We start from the raw sequence: 13,697 nt of genomic DNA, 5'->3' as shown, positions 1-13,697 counted from the left end.
AGCAGGTGCTCATTGTCCCCACCACGGGGCCTCTGCACGCCCGGGGCCTTTCACTCACAGCCTGGCCAAAGCCAACAGGGCTGCTTCGAGATGGCCCGGGGTCTTCTGAGACCCTCAGGCCCCAAACAGCACACTCTTTCTTTCTCCTTCTCTCCCTTTCCCCTCAACCCCATGCTCAGTCTGGCAGGAACGCTTTTTCTCCTCTTGCCTCGAGAAGTGCCATCGGAGCTGAGTTCCTCTCTCTGAAGGTCAGGGCTTGTGTGCCAGCTGCTTCCACTCCCAGCCCGTCACAGCTTCCATGTAGGCCAGGGAGCCTCCATCGCTCCCTACTCATTGCTTCCGTCTTTTCCCTCCAGGCCCCACCCAGGACCATGAGAGCAGGCTTCTCCAGGGCCCCCCGAGGGGCGAGGACAGCCCCCCGGCCCACTCCCCACAGACCTCCTCGGACCACCACATCCTCCTAGCGCCCGGACAGAGGGGCCATGCCTGGGGAGCAGCCCCGCGGAGCACCAGCCCCAACCATGACCGGAGGCCTACAGTCCTGCCAAACAACCAGCGGCATGGCCAGTGGCACAGCCACACAACCCCCCTGCGAGGACGGCACCCCAGCCAGCAGGACCGCCAAGGCCACACGGGAGGCGAGCAGTGGGGTGCAGGCCATGGAACCCCCGGATACCCAGCCTGGGCAGGCTAGGGAGGTGGAGCCCAAGGCCCCCCTCCTGAGACCCCAGCCTCTAAGCAGCCCCCCCAGAAAAGGTGGCAGCCCCCGGACCCCACTAGAAAGGAGCCACACACAGGCTCCCACGCGGCATGCAGGCAGGGCGGACGGCAGCCCCCAGCAGCTCTACACTCTGAGCATTTCAGGCTCAAGGGCCAGACCTGCCCTGGACGAGACCCCGGAGGGGCCACAGCATGAAGCCCCCGGGCCCCCAGAGGCAGAGGCCCCTCCTGCCCCAGAAGAGCTCAGCTTCCAAAGGTGCTTCCAGGAGACCCCCTCCAGCTTTACCTCCACCAGTTATACCTCACCAAGTGCCACCCAGGGGCCCCCACCCCTTAGGGCCCCCCAGAGCAGTGGTGCCAGCCCCTGCAGGCTGGCCTCCTACTCAGAACTCCAGGCCAGTGGGGCCGATGCCTGGCTTCCCACTGCCGAGAACAACTTACCAGGTGCTAGTTTTCGGGTCCTCCCTGCGAAGCCGGAGCCCTTTCCTGAAAGCGGCAGCCCCAGGGTGGACTCTTTCCAGTTCCCCTTCCCCACGCTGCACGGGGCCAGCCCAAAGCCCTTCCCCAAGGACACGGCAAGGCCTGAATACCCAGATAGGGCGCTGGTGTTTGCCTTCCACCAGCCTCGGGGGGAGTGGCAGGAGGAGGCTGTGGGCACAGGCTCGACCTACCCCCTGCCCACCCAGCCTGCTCCTCCGCCCCCGCCCTGCTACCCCAGCCAGCCCAGAGGCCTTGACCCGCCCAGTGACCTCGGCCGTGCTCTCCCCCCATCTGGTGCTGCTCTCCCAGCCCCCAGCCCCTTCTCAGAGAGCACGGCCACTTTCCCAGACAGTTTGCACAAGAGCTTGACCAAAGCCCTCTCTGAGAGACCACCTTCAGCCCACAATGGGCTGGGGAGCCCCAGGGGACCCCCAAACTCTCTGCCCCGGGGGCACGTTCCCGGGCAGGCATATGGAAGCCCGGGAGCCAGTGGGGTGGGCACCAGTCCTGGGTCTCTGGACACAGAGTTGGCCACCCCTGGGCCCCCACCCACCAGACTGCCCCAGCTGTGGGATCCCACCACAGCCTCTTACCCCGCACCTCCCCCGGGCCCCCTGGCCGCTACGAGGAGTGCTTTCTTTGAAGGCCAGCCAAGCCCAGGCCAGCAGCTTGGCCTCCCCCAGAACCCCCCGCTGCCCTGGCCCCAGATGCTCCCAGCCACTGGACCCAGACCCCATGAAGTGGAGATGCTGAGCCAGCTGCCTTTTCCCTCAGGCACCCCTGAGTGGCAGGGGGGAAGCCATGTAGCCCTGGTCGCTGCCAGCAAGACACCTGGGCTGGGGGAGAAGCTGGCAGTTCTGAGAAACAGCCCGGGCCAGCATGGCGGCGGCTCCCCACGGCTCTTCACCTACAACGGGCTGCAGGACCCTGGGCCCCAGCCCCTATTCTTTGGTGTAGCCCAGCCCCAGGTCTCCCCCCGAGGGACCTCTGGCCTGCCCCAACCGAGGCTGGTGGCAGCCTCTCCCAGTGAGTCCCCACTGCCCTCACCTGCTACCAATACAGCCGGAAGCAGCACCTGCTCGTCGCTGTCACCACTGTCCAGCAGCCCAGCCAACCCCAGCTCAGAGGAGAGCCAGCTCCCTGGCCCACTAGGGCCTTCTGCCTTCTTCCACACCCCAAGTCATTCCCAGGAGAAGAGCAGCCCCTTCCCGTCCCCGGAGCCCTCACACACCCTCCCCATCCACTACCAGCCAGAGCCAGTCAAGACCTTCCCTTTCCTCACAGAGGGGCTGGGGGCCGAGGGCACCTTCAAATGCCTGGAGGAGGCCCCATTCCCTAGTGTGGCCCCCGAGGTGGGCAGCAGGGGCCTGGAGGGCTTCCCCCCGGAGCCACCCCCCTACTCCGCCCACCACTTCCCCCTCAGCAGTGCCAGCCTGGACCAGCTGGACGTGCTGCTCACTTGTAAGCAGTGCGACCGCAACTACAGCAGCCTAGCCACCTTTCTGGAGCACCGGCAGTTCTGCAGTGCGCTCCTGGCCAGGACCAAGGACAGCCACCCGCAGCCCTCAGAGCTCCCCACAGCCCCCACTGTCCCCTCTGTGCTGGCTGCTCCCAAAGCAGCGGCCAGCGGGAACCCAAGCCTGCTCAGCCACACCAAGACAGTCCCCTACCTGCTAGGGGCAGACGGCCGGGTAGATGGCAAAGACGACCCCCTGAGGACAAGTTTCCTGTCCGGCCTGACCACTGCCCCCTTCCCACTCTCTGCTGTGGACCTGGACCTGGAGGATGATGCCAAGCTGGACAGCCTCATCACTGAGACGCTCAACGGCCTGGAATACCAGTCAGACAACCCGGAGATTGACAGCAGCTTCATTGACGTCTTTGCCGACGAAGAACCTTCAGGCTCCAGAGGTCTCAGTGTTGGGCTCACCCCGAAGACAAGGGTGGGGGCCACACCAGAGAACAAAGCTCAGCTCCTGCTCCCAGCTTTGGAGCCCCAGGCTCCCCGCCCTGGGGACGGAGGCCACTCAGCTTGCAATAGGCCTAAAACCCGGTCCCTGAGCCTGGTGAATACAGTAGCAGATGGGGCCAGCCTGGGCAGCCAGCAGAAGAGAGGGAAGCAGTTTAAGTTTTTCCAGGGAGAGCTGGATACATCCAATACTGCCAAGAGGTCAGGCAGGGGCACCAGAGCCACCTGCCTGAGGCCCAGGAGAAGGCGTAACAGGGCTGAGCCAGCCCCACCTTGCCCCCGGGACCTCAGGACACAAGCCCCCAAGGGCCACACAGATCCCTGTGGTAGAGCCCTCCCAGCAGAGACCAGGAGCTCCAAGCGCCTCCGACTGTCCCCGGGGAAAGAGTCCAGGAGGAGGAAGGCACAGGGCGGCACCTGGAGCAAGGAGCTCATCCACAAGATTGTGCAACAAAAGAATCAGCTGCACAAGCTGCAGGCGCAGCGTGGCCAGGGCAGGTGCTTCTCCCCAGAGACAGACAGTCCCGCACCCAGCACCCTGGACGGCAGGCTCCGGGAATATGACTACGCCTCAGAGTCTGAGGAGGAGGACCACTCGCAGCCACGGGGCTCCCGCGTCAGAGGCCAGCCCCTCCATGGCTGCCGGCAGTGGCGCCGAGGTGAGAAGAGAAAGGAGGTAGACTTGACCCCGAGTTCCAGAGAAGATCGAGAGCAGCAGAAACCCAGGAAGGTCGTGAGGAAGGAAACCACGAAGTCGGGCATGCCTCGCCCAGGCCCGGGTGAGAACCCCGCGGCCCAGGGCCCACTGCAACGCCCTAAGACTGGACAGGGTCCTGAGGAGAGAGACCCCGAGAGTCTCCTGCAGATTCCCACCAGTGCCAAGACCCCAGAGGAAAGCCATTCACCGCTGGACTTCCATCAGGATTTTCCACCTGTCACCACAAAGCTTCTCAGAGATGTTTCCAGCTCTCCTCCATCCACCTGTGTGGGAGGAAGTCCCTGTTCCCCAGCCCCAGAGCGGCCACAGCCAGGCAGAGAGGACACCATGGTGCCCCACAGGAGCTCGTCAGCACCAGGTGCAGGCAGTCTGCTGAATGAGCGCGGGTGCACGGAACCCACCATCTCTCATGATGAAGAGGACCCCCCGGCCTACCTGCCGGGAGAATCGCTGGTGCCCATCACTAACACCAGCACTGCCCACCCCGCAGCCAGCGTCCTGTTTTTAAAGAGCCCTGAGCTTGAGTGTGACTCAGCTCTTTTTCACAGAGACTCCATGGTTCCAGCTGACAAAAAGGGGCTGCAGCCCTACAGCAGCCCCCACAGCGAGTTGCTCCTTGGACCCAAAAACCTGGCTGGCTGTTTCGGTGAAGACTTGTACTCCAAGCCCTTAGCTCTGGACACTCCTCCAGCCAGCAGCATGCACCTGTGCCAGGATGGTGTGGGCGCCAGTTCCCTCAAGTCAAAACCTCCCGGGAACCCGCCGTACGCAGTCAACACAGACCCCGACAAAGCCGAGTCCCCACTGACTGCGGAGTCCACGCCCCTTCTCTCGGGGTTGCCCGCGGGGGACTTTGACTCCCCTATCTACAGCAGCCTGTCTGGAAATGGGGGTGCACACTCGCCACCCACATGCATTGACCCTCCCCTGAGGAGACCCCAGCTGGACCCACCGTACCCCTCATTTCTGCCTGAGAAGGACTGGTCCCTATTGGAGGAAGTTTCTCCGGTGCTATGCAGCCATCTGGGCCCTTTCCCTCCGCTCTCAGGGGAAAAGGCATTCAGCAAGAAGAGTCCTCGCGAGCAGACGGTGGCTGCCAACCCGCTCCCTTTGCCTTGCAAGGTTAACGAATGTAGCATGGCTTTTATGGGCAACTTGTCTGAAGATGAATTGGAGATCAAAAGATTGGTCACTGAATTAGAAAGTCAGCTAGAAAGTAAAGGCGAGCACGGGGTCCCTGGGGAGCTGCACAGAGCTCAGAACACAGGCAGAGTTCCCTCGGGCACCAGCGCCCCCCTGCCCCCACACCAAGCTGCTGCTCCTAAAAAGGACTCGCTCTCCGCAGCTGACCCCACTGGTCTTGGGGAACTGAGCCCACACCAGAAAGGAGCAGAATCAGCCATGGCCACCATGGAGGGGACCCTGGAGAGCCCGCAGGAGGAGTGGCCCTCATTTCACCCCAGAAAAGCAGCCACTCCCCCTGGTACCCACAAAGACCAGGTTTCTGGGGTTCCTTTCAGCCCCACTGGGGCTAGCCTCAGTTTCCAGCCAGTGCAGGACACCAGAGTCTCCAGGATGGGGCTCCCCAAGGCTGAAGAGGGCCGCGGGGTCTGCCCAGAAACCTGTCTCCCGGACCCTGGAGAGCCACTCAGGTCCCTGTCAGACAGGGGACATTTAGCAAAGTGTAGTCCAAACCGTGAGCCTTTACTTCCTAAAAATAACAGGGCCACTAGACTCCATCACAACGAAGATATCCTGCTGCTTCTTCCCTGCACTCGGACAGGGCTGTCCCCGGGACCCTGCAGGGCACAGGGGCCCTGCCAAGATGCTGCCGAGCTGGAAGCACTCAACAGCCCTGCTGCCCGTCCGGCGCCTGACTTGGCATTTCGGGGTGCTGGAGTTCTGCATCTTGGTGCTACTCCACCTTCTGGTTCCAGTCACAGTGAGGTCCTCAAGGGACATTCTGTAAGCGGCACAGATGGGCCAAAAGGAGCAGATCCCCTCAACCCTGTAGCAGGGGGGCCTGGCTCTGAGGGTAACGAGGAGTTTGTACCAGCAGGAGCCTCTGCAAGTCCTGCTTGCTTGCCCAACACCAGTCCCAGCAGGAGGCCCCAGGATCCCTCTGGAAGCCCAATACGTCAGCTCCAGCTCCTGGTGGCCAGAGCAGCTGAGAGCGAAGATGCTGCCCAGGGCTTGCAGGGGTCCCCACTTGCCGATGCCCAGAGCCCTCAGCAGAGCAACCCCTTAAATGTGGAAGGGGACAGAGTGGAATGTGGGGACATGGCCCAGGGCCCTGCCAAGGGCTCGGAGTGGGGTGTGCAGATAACAACCATCCCTGCAATGGCCAGATGTCAGCTGGGGCCAGAGAGAGATGACCACCTGGGCTCACTCAACCAGGCTGAGAAGCTCAAAGGCCAAAACAAAGCCAGCCAACTTCAACCAGATAACTGGGGGAGCCCAGGGGAAGTAGATGACCTAGCCGCAGTCAATGTCGATCCTGAAGCCACACAGGACATCCTGGCCGGGGCTGCAGACCAGCTGCGGGGGGCAGTTCGGGGAATCAGGACAAACTTGGGCCTTCAGGATGAAGCCCAGTCCACACTCAGCCCCACCTCCTCGGAATCGGAATGTTTGGTCCCGTCCTTGGCAGCAACATATGCCCAGAATGGGCCTGAGGACTGGATTCAGGAGGTGGCAGGTCCAAGCCCTAAGAAGCACCTGCTACTCCCTGAGGAGAGCCCTGAGCTCCCCACGAGGGGCCTGGCTGGCTGTGCCCCCTTGCCCACTCCCGCAGCCATCCCTGCTCCTTGCAACCTTGAGCTCGTGCTCCAGGAGGACCCTCCCACGGTGCCTTTGGGCAAGCTGAGGGGGCTGCTCCCAGCGTCTCCATCCTGCAGGGATCCTGCCAGCACAAAGCACCTGCCAGCCTATTCCTCTGGCTGCACAGCTCTGGAAAGGGCTGAGAATACCCCAGATCCCACAGATTCTAGGGCCGAGGGGTCTCTGGCAACCCCCTCACCTTTGAGGACAAGCCCCTGTGACCTCAAGAAAAGCCAGGCTTGCTGCTCTCCCCTAGGGGAACAAAGCTCCCCGGAAGACCCTCCCCTGGGCCAGCCAGGCTTCAGCAATGTTTTCACTCCCACCCATGTGGGGGACCACCCTGAAGGCCGCAAGTCAAGACCACTGGGGGGTTCCAGAAAACAGAGTCTGAGGGGATCTCCTGCCTGTGATGCCACTCCTCCCCCAGCGAGGGCCATGTCCACAAGAGTGACCATCAAGGCTGCTTCCCTACCTGGCATTCCCACCATAGATGGCACGGAGGCAGTCAGAGGCCCCAGGACTGAGTGGCCAGATCCCCACTGCAGGGGCGTCACGCCCAACACCAGCCCAGACAGGACACCCGAGGGTCCCTCCTCAGAACACCCAGGAAACAGAGATGGCCAGAGCACCGCTATTGTGCCCACTGACCCTCCCACCCAGAGGACAGCTGGGCCAGAGCCCCATGCCTGCCTGGAAGGTGGGGTGGCGGCCAGTCCCCAGGGCCAAGAGGACCTTAGGACACCTGGGGCTGGGCGCCCTGGCATTACAAAGGCCTCAGGAGCTGGCACCAGAGGTCCAAGCGTCACCTGCCCTTATGAAGAGCTCCTCCAGGACAGAGCCACCTCTCTGAGCAATACAGCCAGCAAGTTCAGACCCAGCTCCCCCCAGAGCCTCAGCAGTGTCTCCCACCAGATGCCCCAGGGGGACCTTCCATGTTCCCAGGACCACAAACAGAAGCCTTGTGGCTTCAAAAAGAGACCCATGTCTACGGAGGACAACCTCTGGAAGGACCAAGGCCCCAGCCGGCAGCCTGTGACCTGTGAGGTCTGCTCAGCCACCTTCCGGTCCAGGCCAGGCCTAAGTCGCCATAAAGCCAGGAAGCACAAGCTGCACGGGGGAGCCACCTCCCAGCCAAGCCCTCCAGCCCCACCTGCTCCTCCACCTGGGGAGCCTGCAGCCCAGATGAGCCGCCCACCTGGGAAGAAAAGCCGCAGGGCTCTTGGGAAGGAGAAACCAAGGCACAGGCTGAGCAGCCCCAGCCACACTACCGAGTCACCCCCGGTCCAGGGCTCCGGGGCTCCTGAGGATGTCCCAGGCCCCGAGATGTCCAAGGGGCTCAAGCAGGGGCTTGGCATTCTGAGAACACCAGGCCGTGCCCCCAGCCAGGAACCACCCGCCCTGGGTGCAGTCAGGCGAGGAGTGGGCTCGAGGCCTGCAGAGCCCAGGGAGTGGGACCTGCTGCCGAAGGATGCGCCCTGCCCCAAACAGGCAGAGAGAGGAGGAGGCCAGAGGCAGCGCAGACAGTCCATGAATGTCCCCAGTGAGTCAGAGAGGAAATCAAATAAGACGAGAAAGCCAAGAGCAAGAAAGTTCGAGGAGGAGAGCGGTCCTCAAGCCTCTCCTGATGTGATTTCAGATAGAAGCCGCTGGAATCCATCACCCACGATTGTCAGTTACCCACCCGCTCTGAGCTGCAGCCTCTCACAGGAGGCAGAGCAGGAGACCGAGGTCACGCAGTCGCCTCTCCCCATGGCCACAGAGCTGCAGGAGACACCCACGCAGAAGTCACCTGGGAATTGGGTGACCCCTCCAGGAAGGAAGGAGGGGGTGACTCCTGGGAAAGGGCCAGAGGGTCAGAAGGCAGCCTTGACAAGGGGGGGCTGGGGGCCCAGAGAGACCAGGATTTGGGGTGTCTGCAGAGATCTGTCAAGGGCAGCTGGGAGTGCACCTGCAGGGGACAGCAGGGTGGCTGACTGCAGGTCAGGGCAGGCTGACTGGGAAGGGCACAGGCCCCCCAGGGGACTGCCAAGCCCTCCAGAGACTAGTGGTTCTGAAGCAGGAGGCACCATCAGCAGCTGCCTCCAGGGCCCCCAGCACAACCCAGAAAACAGGGTCCAGGAGCCTGAAGACATCACTCCTGAAGCCCCTAGCCCAGGTCTTGGGGACCCTTTGAGCTTGTTTGATGACGAAGCCTCCTTTTCCCAGCTCTTCCCTCTTGGCAACCGCTTCACTCGGAAGAAGAACCCCCGAGTCTACGGGAAGCGCTGCAAAAAGCCAAAGCCTCCACCATTGCCGGAACCCAGAGGGGAGTTCCAAAGCAGCGCTGCTCTGCCCTCTGCCCACGTGCCTACGGATCTCAGTGACTCAGGTTCCCTCTGCTTGGCCCTCGAGGACCCGTGGAGTGACGAGGCCACAGGCCTGCCTGAGTCCTTCCTCCTGGATGGCTTCCTCAGCAGCAAGGTGCCTGGCATTGACCCCTGGGCCCCTGGACCCAGCCTGTGGTCCCTTGAGCCTGACCCAGAAGCAGACTGTGCTGAGCAGGAACCCTCCTGCAGTGCCGAGGACCACCCGTTGGAGAATATTCCCGAGCTGCACATGGTCCCCGCAGCTTGGCGAGACCTGGAGCTGCGGGCCTCCGCCGAGGAGACTGCCTCTTCTCTCGGAGACATGAGCCCTGAGCCCCCCAACCTGGAGCGAGAACACTACGACCACGGGCTCCCGGGCAATGCCGTGGAGGTTGAGAGACTCAGCACCAAACTTGAGATGCAAGATCTGTGCTTTCTGGGAACCTGCGAAGACCCTATGGTTCTCCCCAGTGTGAGCTTCTTAGACTTCAAGGCCACAGCAAATGCCCAGGGGCCACAGAGCAAAAGAACAGAGGAGGTGGCAGGGGCCAGAAGGGCCCCAGGCAGAGACCAGAATGCCAAGGCCAGGAGGGCGCCCTACAAGTGCAGGGTGTGCTTCCAGCGTTTTCACGGCCTGGGTGAGCTGGACCTGCACAAGCTGGCCCACAGCCCCTCCCCACCCCCCACCTGCTACATGTGTGTGGAGCGCAGGTTCGGCTCTCGGGAGCTGCTGCGGGAACACCTGCAGGAGAAGCACATGCAGGGCCGGGCGGGGCTGTGGGCCTGCGGCATGTGTCTGAGGGAGGTGGCCGACGTCTGGATGTACAACGAGCATCTGCGGGAACATGCCCTACAGTTTGCCCGAAAGGGGCCAGCACGGAGGTCCCTGGGGGACCCACCTGGATGCTGGGAGGAGGACAGCACTGTCACACGCTTCCTGAGCAGCATAATGGGGCAGGCATCCAAACCCCACAGGGGCAAGTGCTCAGTTGGCCAGGCAGATGGGGGCCCCACAGAGAAGGGGAGGGCAAAACCCAAGTTTCGTACCAACAACTCAAACCAGGATGGCACTTTAATGCCAGAAAGCCATTTAGCCAACAACAACCCGCCAGCCTGCACAAATCCCACTCTACCCAGCAGGTCTGCCACTCTCCCTGGCTCTACCAAGATGTGCCCTAGCCCATCCCCTGAACCCCGCTCCAACCGAGAGCCCCTACTCCACACCATCCCAATGCACCAGGACTGCAAGGACCCCTCCAGAGACTGCCACCACTGCGGCAAGCGGTTCCCCAAGCCTTTCAAGCTGCAGCGCCACCTGGCGGTGCATAGCCCACAGCGCGTCTTCCTGTGCCCCCAGTGCCCAAGGGTCTATCCTGAGCCCAGTGAGCTGCGTGTGCACCTGGCCAGGGAGCATGGTGTGAGGGAGGAGCTGGAGCTGCAGCACACCCCACTGTACGCCTGTGAGCTCTGTGCCAACGTCACGCACATCAGCAAGAGGTCCTTCATCTGCAGCTCCTGCAACTATACGTTTGCCAAGAAGGAGCAGTTTGACCGACACATGGACAAACACCTGAGGAGGGGGCAGCAGCCCTTCACTTTCCGCAGGGTGCGGAGGCCAGGTGCCCCTGGGCAGAAGACCCAGGGGGGCTCACTGCCTAGCAAACAGCGAAGAGTGGCCACGCCCAGCAGCACCCCTGGGCCCGTCGTGGACAGGCCTCTGTCTCTGGGCAGCAGCCCCACCCTGAACAAGGCGTCCCTCCCAGCCCTGCTCCAGCTCTGCTCGGAGGCGGCTCCCAACAGCACCAAGGAGCAGCCTGGAACCCCGGAGAGGTCCACGGATCCTGTGGAACACCTGGCCAGGAGTGACAATCTGCCCTCTGACCCCCAGGAGCTCCTCCCATCTCTGTCTCCTTTCCCAGCAGCCTCAGCTGATGGCAAACATGGCCACAAGCCAGACCAAGCCCTGGACAGCCCCACAGATGAGGCTTCCCCAGGCAGTCCTAGGCCTCTTCTCCAGCAGGCTCTCCCTTTGGAGGGGTCCCTGCCCCGGCCAGGGGCCAGAGGCCAAGCCATAGAGGAACAGAGGGCTGTTGGCCCATTCTCAGGGAAAGGCAGGACCCCGAGTGTCCCCGGCAAATGTGACCCTGACCAGTGCCCAGAAGCCACCTCCCTGCTCTGGAGGGACAGGCAGGTGTCCACATGCCACATGACACCTGAGGGTGTAGAGGAGGTCAAAGGAGTCCGCTCCCACAAGGGTGCTGCCACCAAGCACGGGAGCTGTCGGAGTTCGTCAAAGGACAGGCCAGCTCTGGCTGTCCCTAGCAAAGCACCCAAGTTCCCAGTGAAACCGAAGAAAGCCATGGCCAGCCCAACACCTGGGGAGCCAGCCCGTGGCACTGAGGACAGGCAGAAGCCCAGCGCCCTCAAAGTCAAGCCAGGTCCCAGTTCCCAGGGCGATGGAGGCCCACAGCACGGCAGCAAGACAGCAGGTGGCAGCCGGCCTCAGCCAGCCAGTGGGCAACTCCAGAGTGAGACGGCCACCACCCCAGCCAAGCCCAACTGCCCCAGCCAGAGTTCTGCCATGGACAAGCCCCCAACTCGAGCCCTGGCCAAGGGCTACCCCAAGGCACCAAGGGAAGCTGGTGACCAGGGGCCCCAAGGGATCCTGGTCCCCAGCGAGGACAGGGAGGGCAAGGAGAAGAAGAGAAAGGGCCGGACTCTGGGACCAAGCAGGAGTGACGGTATGGGGAGCTTGGGGAGAGCCCTTTTAGTCCCTGACAAACCCCCCCGGGCTCCCCGAAAACAGGCTACTCCCAGCCGTGTGCTCCCTGCCAAGCCCAGGCCCAGTAGCCAGAGCAGCTCTACGGTGTCCCAGCCCTCAGAGCAGCAGAAAGCAGAGCCCAGCCACACACACCGGGACTTCAGACGCAGCAAGGATGGGTCGGGCAAGGCCTTCTCCCAGGTGAGACCCCTGCACAGGACCCCCAAGAGGGGAAGACCTGTCCACGGTGCTGAACGTGCCAACTCCCGAGCGTGCTGGACAGCTGAATCCCAGAACGACCTCCTCAGCCAGCTCTTTGGACAGAGACTAACCAGCTTCAAGATCCCTTTAAAAAAGGACCCTTCTGAGTAATTTACAGGAGTGAGAGAGCCCATGGGAGAAGGGCTGGGGGACGAACCCAGTGAGTGAGGGACTCCCATCTACACTGGCAAGCATTAGTCCTCCGACAGAGCCAGATTGATGGCCCCGTCGTCATCCACCTGACTTACCATGCAAATGCTCAGACTCTGGTGTCAGAGCTGAGACTCTGATGCTTCAAGCAGGCCTGGGGCTGACAGACAGCAACCCCTTTCCACCTGGAAAGTGAGGATAAGGGACAGGTCAGCTGCGGGCTCTTTGAGACCACACAGCTGTTTTTCCAGTACCAAGAACTTGAAGTAAGGGCAGCTCACACCTTGTACCCTATGTGCCCCCTCCTTTGAAGGTTTTAACAGGGCTCAACCCCGTGTCATCTAGCAGGGAACTAAGTTGAGGCAGCCGCGGTCGTACCGCAGCAAGCCCCTCTTAGTCTTGTTGCTGCTGTTGCTGCAATTCCAAAGTGGCCTTCCAAACCAAATGGGGAGTGCAAGGCTCTCCAGCTAGAAGGGCGGTCTGTGAGCTGCCTTGCCCCCAGAGCACAACAGGCCATCTCTGACCATATGGTCATGACAGCCACTATCCATGCCTCTGACAGAAGCGCTGGTCTCCAGTGCGCCTTGACCCCTGAGAACCGGGTTCCCATTTGGACAGGGAGAAAACTGACCAGCCGGCTCCCACCAGTCCTTCCTCCCCATCCCGAAGTCCCCACACACACACACACTCCCTCCCCGGCCTCTGTGGTTGCCTCTCGAGAGCCTTCCTCCTACACGGAGCTCTTGGCTGCAAGTATCAGCAATTTAGCTCTGAAGTTTCTGGTGCTATTTTCATGTTGTAATGTGAATACAGGCTTCCTTGATTCATTTTACCTGGGAGACGGGAGAGGAGCAGGGTGCGGAGACACGATGGGGGCTGCACAGAAGGCCCACAGGTCCCAGCCACCCCGAGAAGTCTTTCACTGGCTCCCCCGCCAGCAGGTTCCAGCCCCAGGGTTGCAGTCAGAGCAACTGGCTGGGACACTCAGGGCCGGGTGTGGCGCTGCTGGCATCTCATGCACTGACGTGACCCGGGAGTTGGTACGCGTGTCCTTTTTCACAGAATCGTGTCTTTGAAGAGGGTAGGCGTGTGGGAGAGGCTCCCTTCTGTTCTTAGGTGTCTGAGGTTCATGGTTTGTTTCCTTCTTTTTTTTTCATTTTTACTTCGGGTGCAATGTGCATGTCAAAAGCTTTTATTTTGGTATTTTGAAAGACACAAATCAGGCCCAGATCTCCTTTCCGGACGGTGTTGTACGCCACTCAGAATGCCTCTCCAGTGCTGACAAGTAAAACACAGGGGGACTCTGAGGCTGTACTGGACACATCACAGCAAACGCATCCTGTCAAATATATTCCCACTATTTTCACAGAATGCCTCTGCCGTGTGGCCTCTGTCCTCCAACCAGCCCTGCCCTGCCTGCCCGCCAGGGCCCGGAGCCTGGCGCATAAAGTGTCGGCTTCGGGTGCCACTTTT

The 13,697-nt window shown here is 61.8% G+C and overlaps 1 protein-coding gene across 1 annotated transcript; it reads left to right on the top strand.

Moving 5' to 3' along the window:
• The first annotated feature begins 482 nt into the window (after window positions 1-482).
• On the top strand, window positions 483-12,185 carry ZNF469 (zinc finger protein 469). Its single transcript, XM_045819111.1, has one exon. The coding sequence runs from the start codon at window positions 483-485 to the stop codon at window positions 12,183-12,185; it is 11,703 nt and encodes a 3,900-aa protein (XP_045675067.1).
• Window positions 12,186-13,697: the final 1,512 nt, after the last annotated feature.

The sequence above is a fragment of the Phyllostomus hastatus genome, unplaced genomic scaffold (assembly GCF_019186645.2).
Source record: "Phyllostomus hastatus isolate PE091 unplaced genomic scaffold, TTU_PhHast_1.1 phas_scaffold_345, whole genome shotgun sequence".
Classification (NCBI taxonomy): Eukaryota; Metazoa; Chordata; class Mammalia; order Chiroptera; family Phyllostomidae; genus Phyllostomus; species Phyllostomus hastatus.
The sequence above is the reverse complement of the archived record's forward strand: the minus strand, read 5'-3'. Positions and strand labels throughout refer to the sequence as shown.

Coding starts and splice junctions, on each gene's coding strand:
- ZNF469 (XM_045819111.1), top strand. CDS start 483: ATGCCTGGGGAGCAGCCCCGCGGAGCACCAGCCCCAACCATGACCGGA.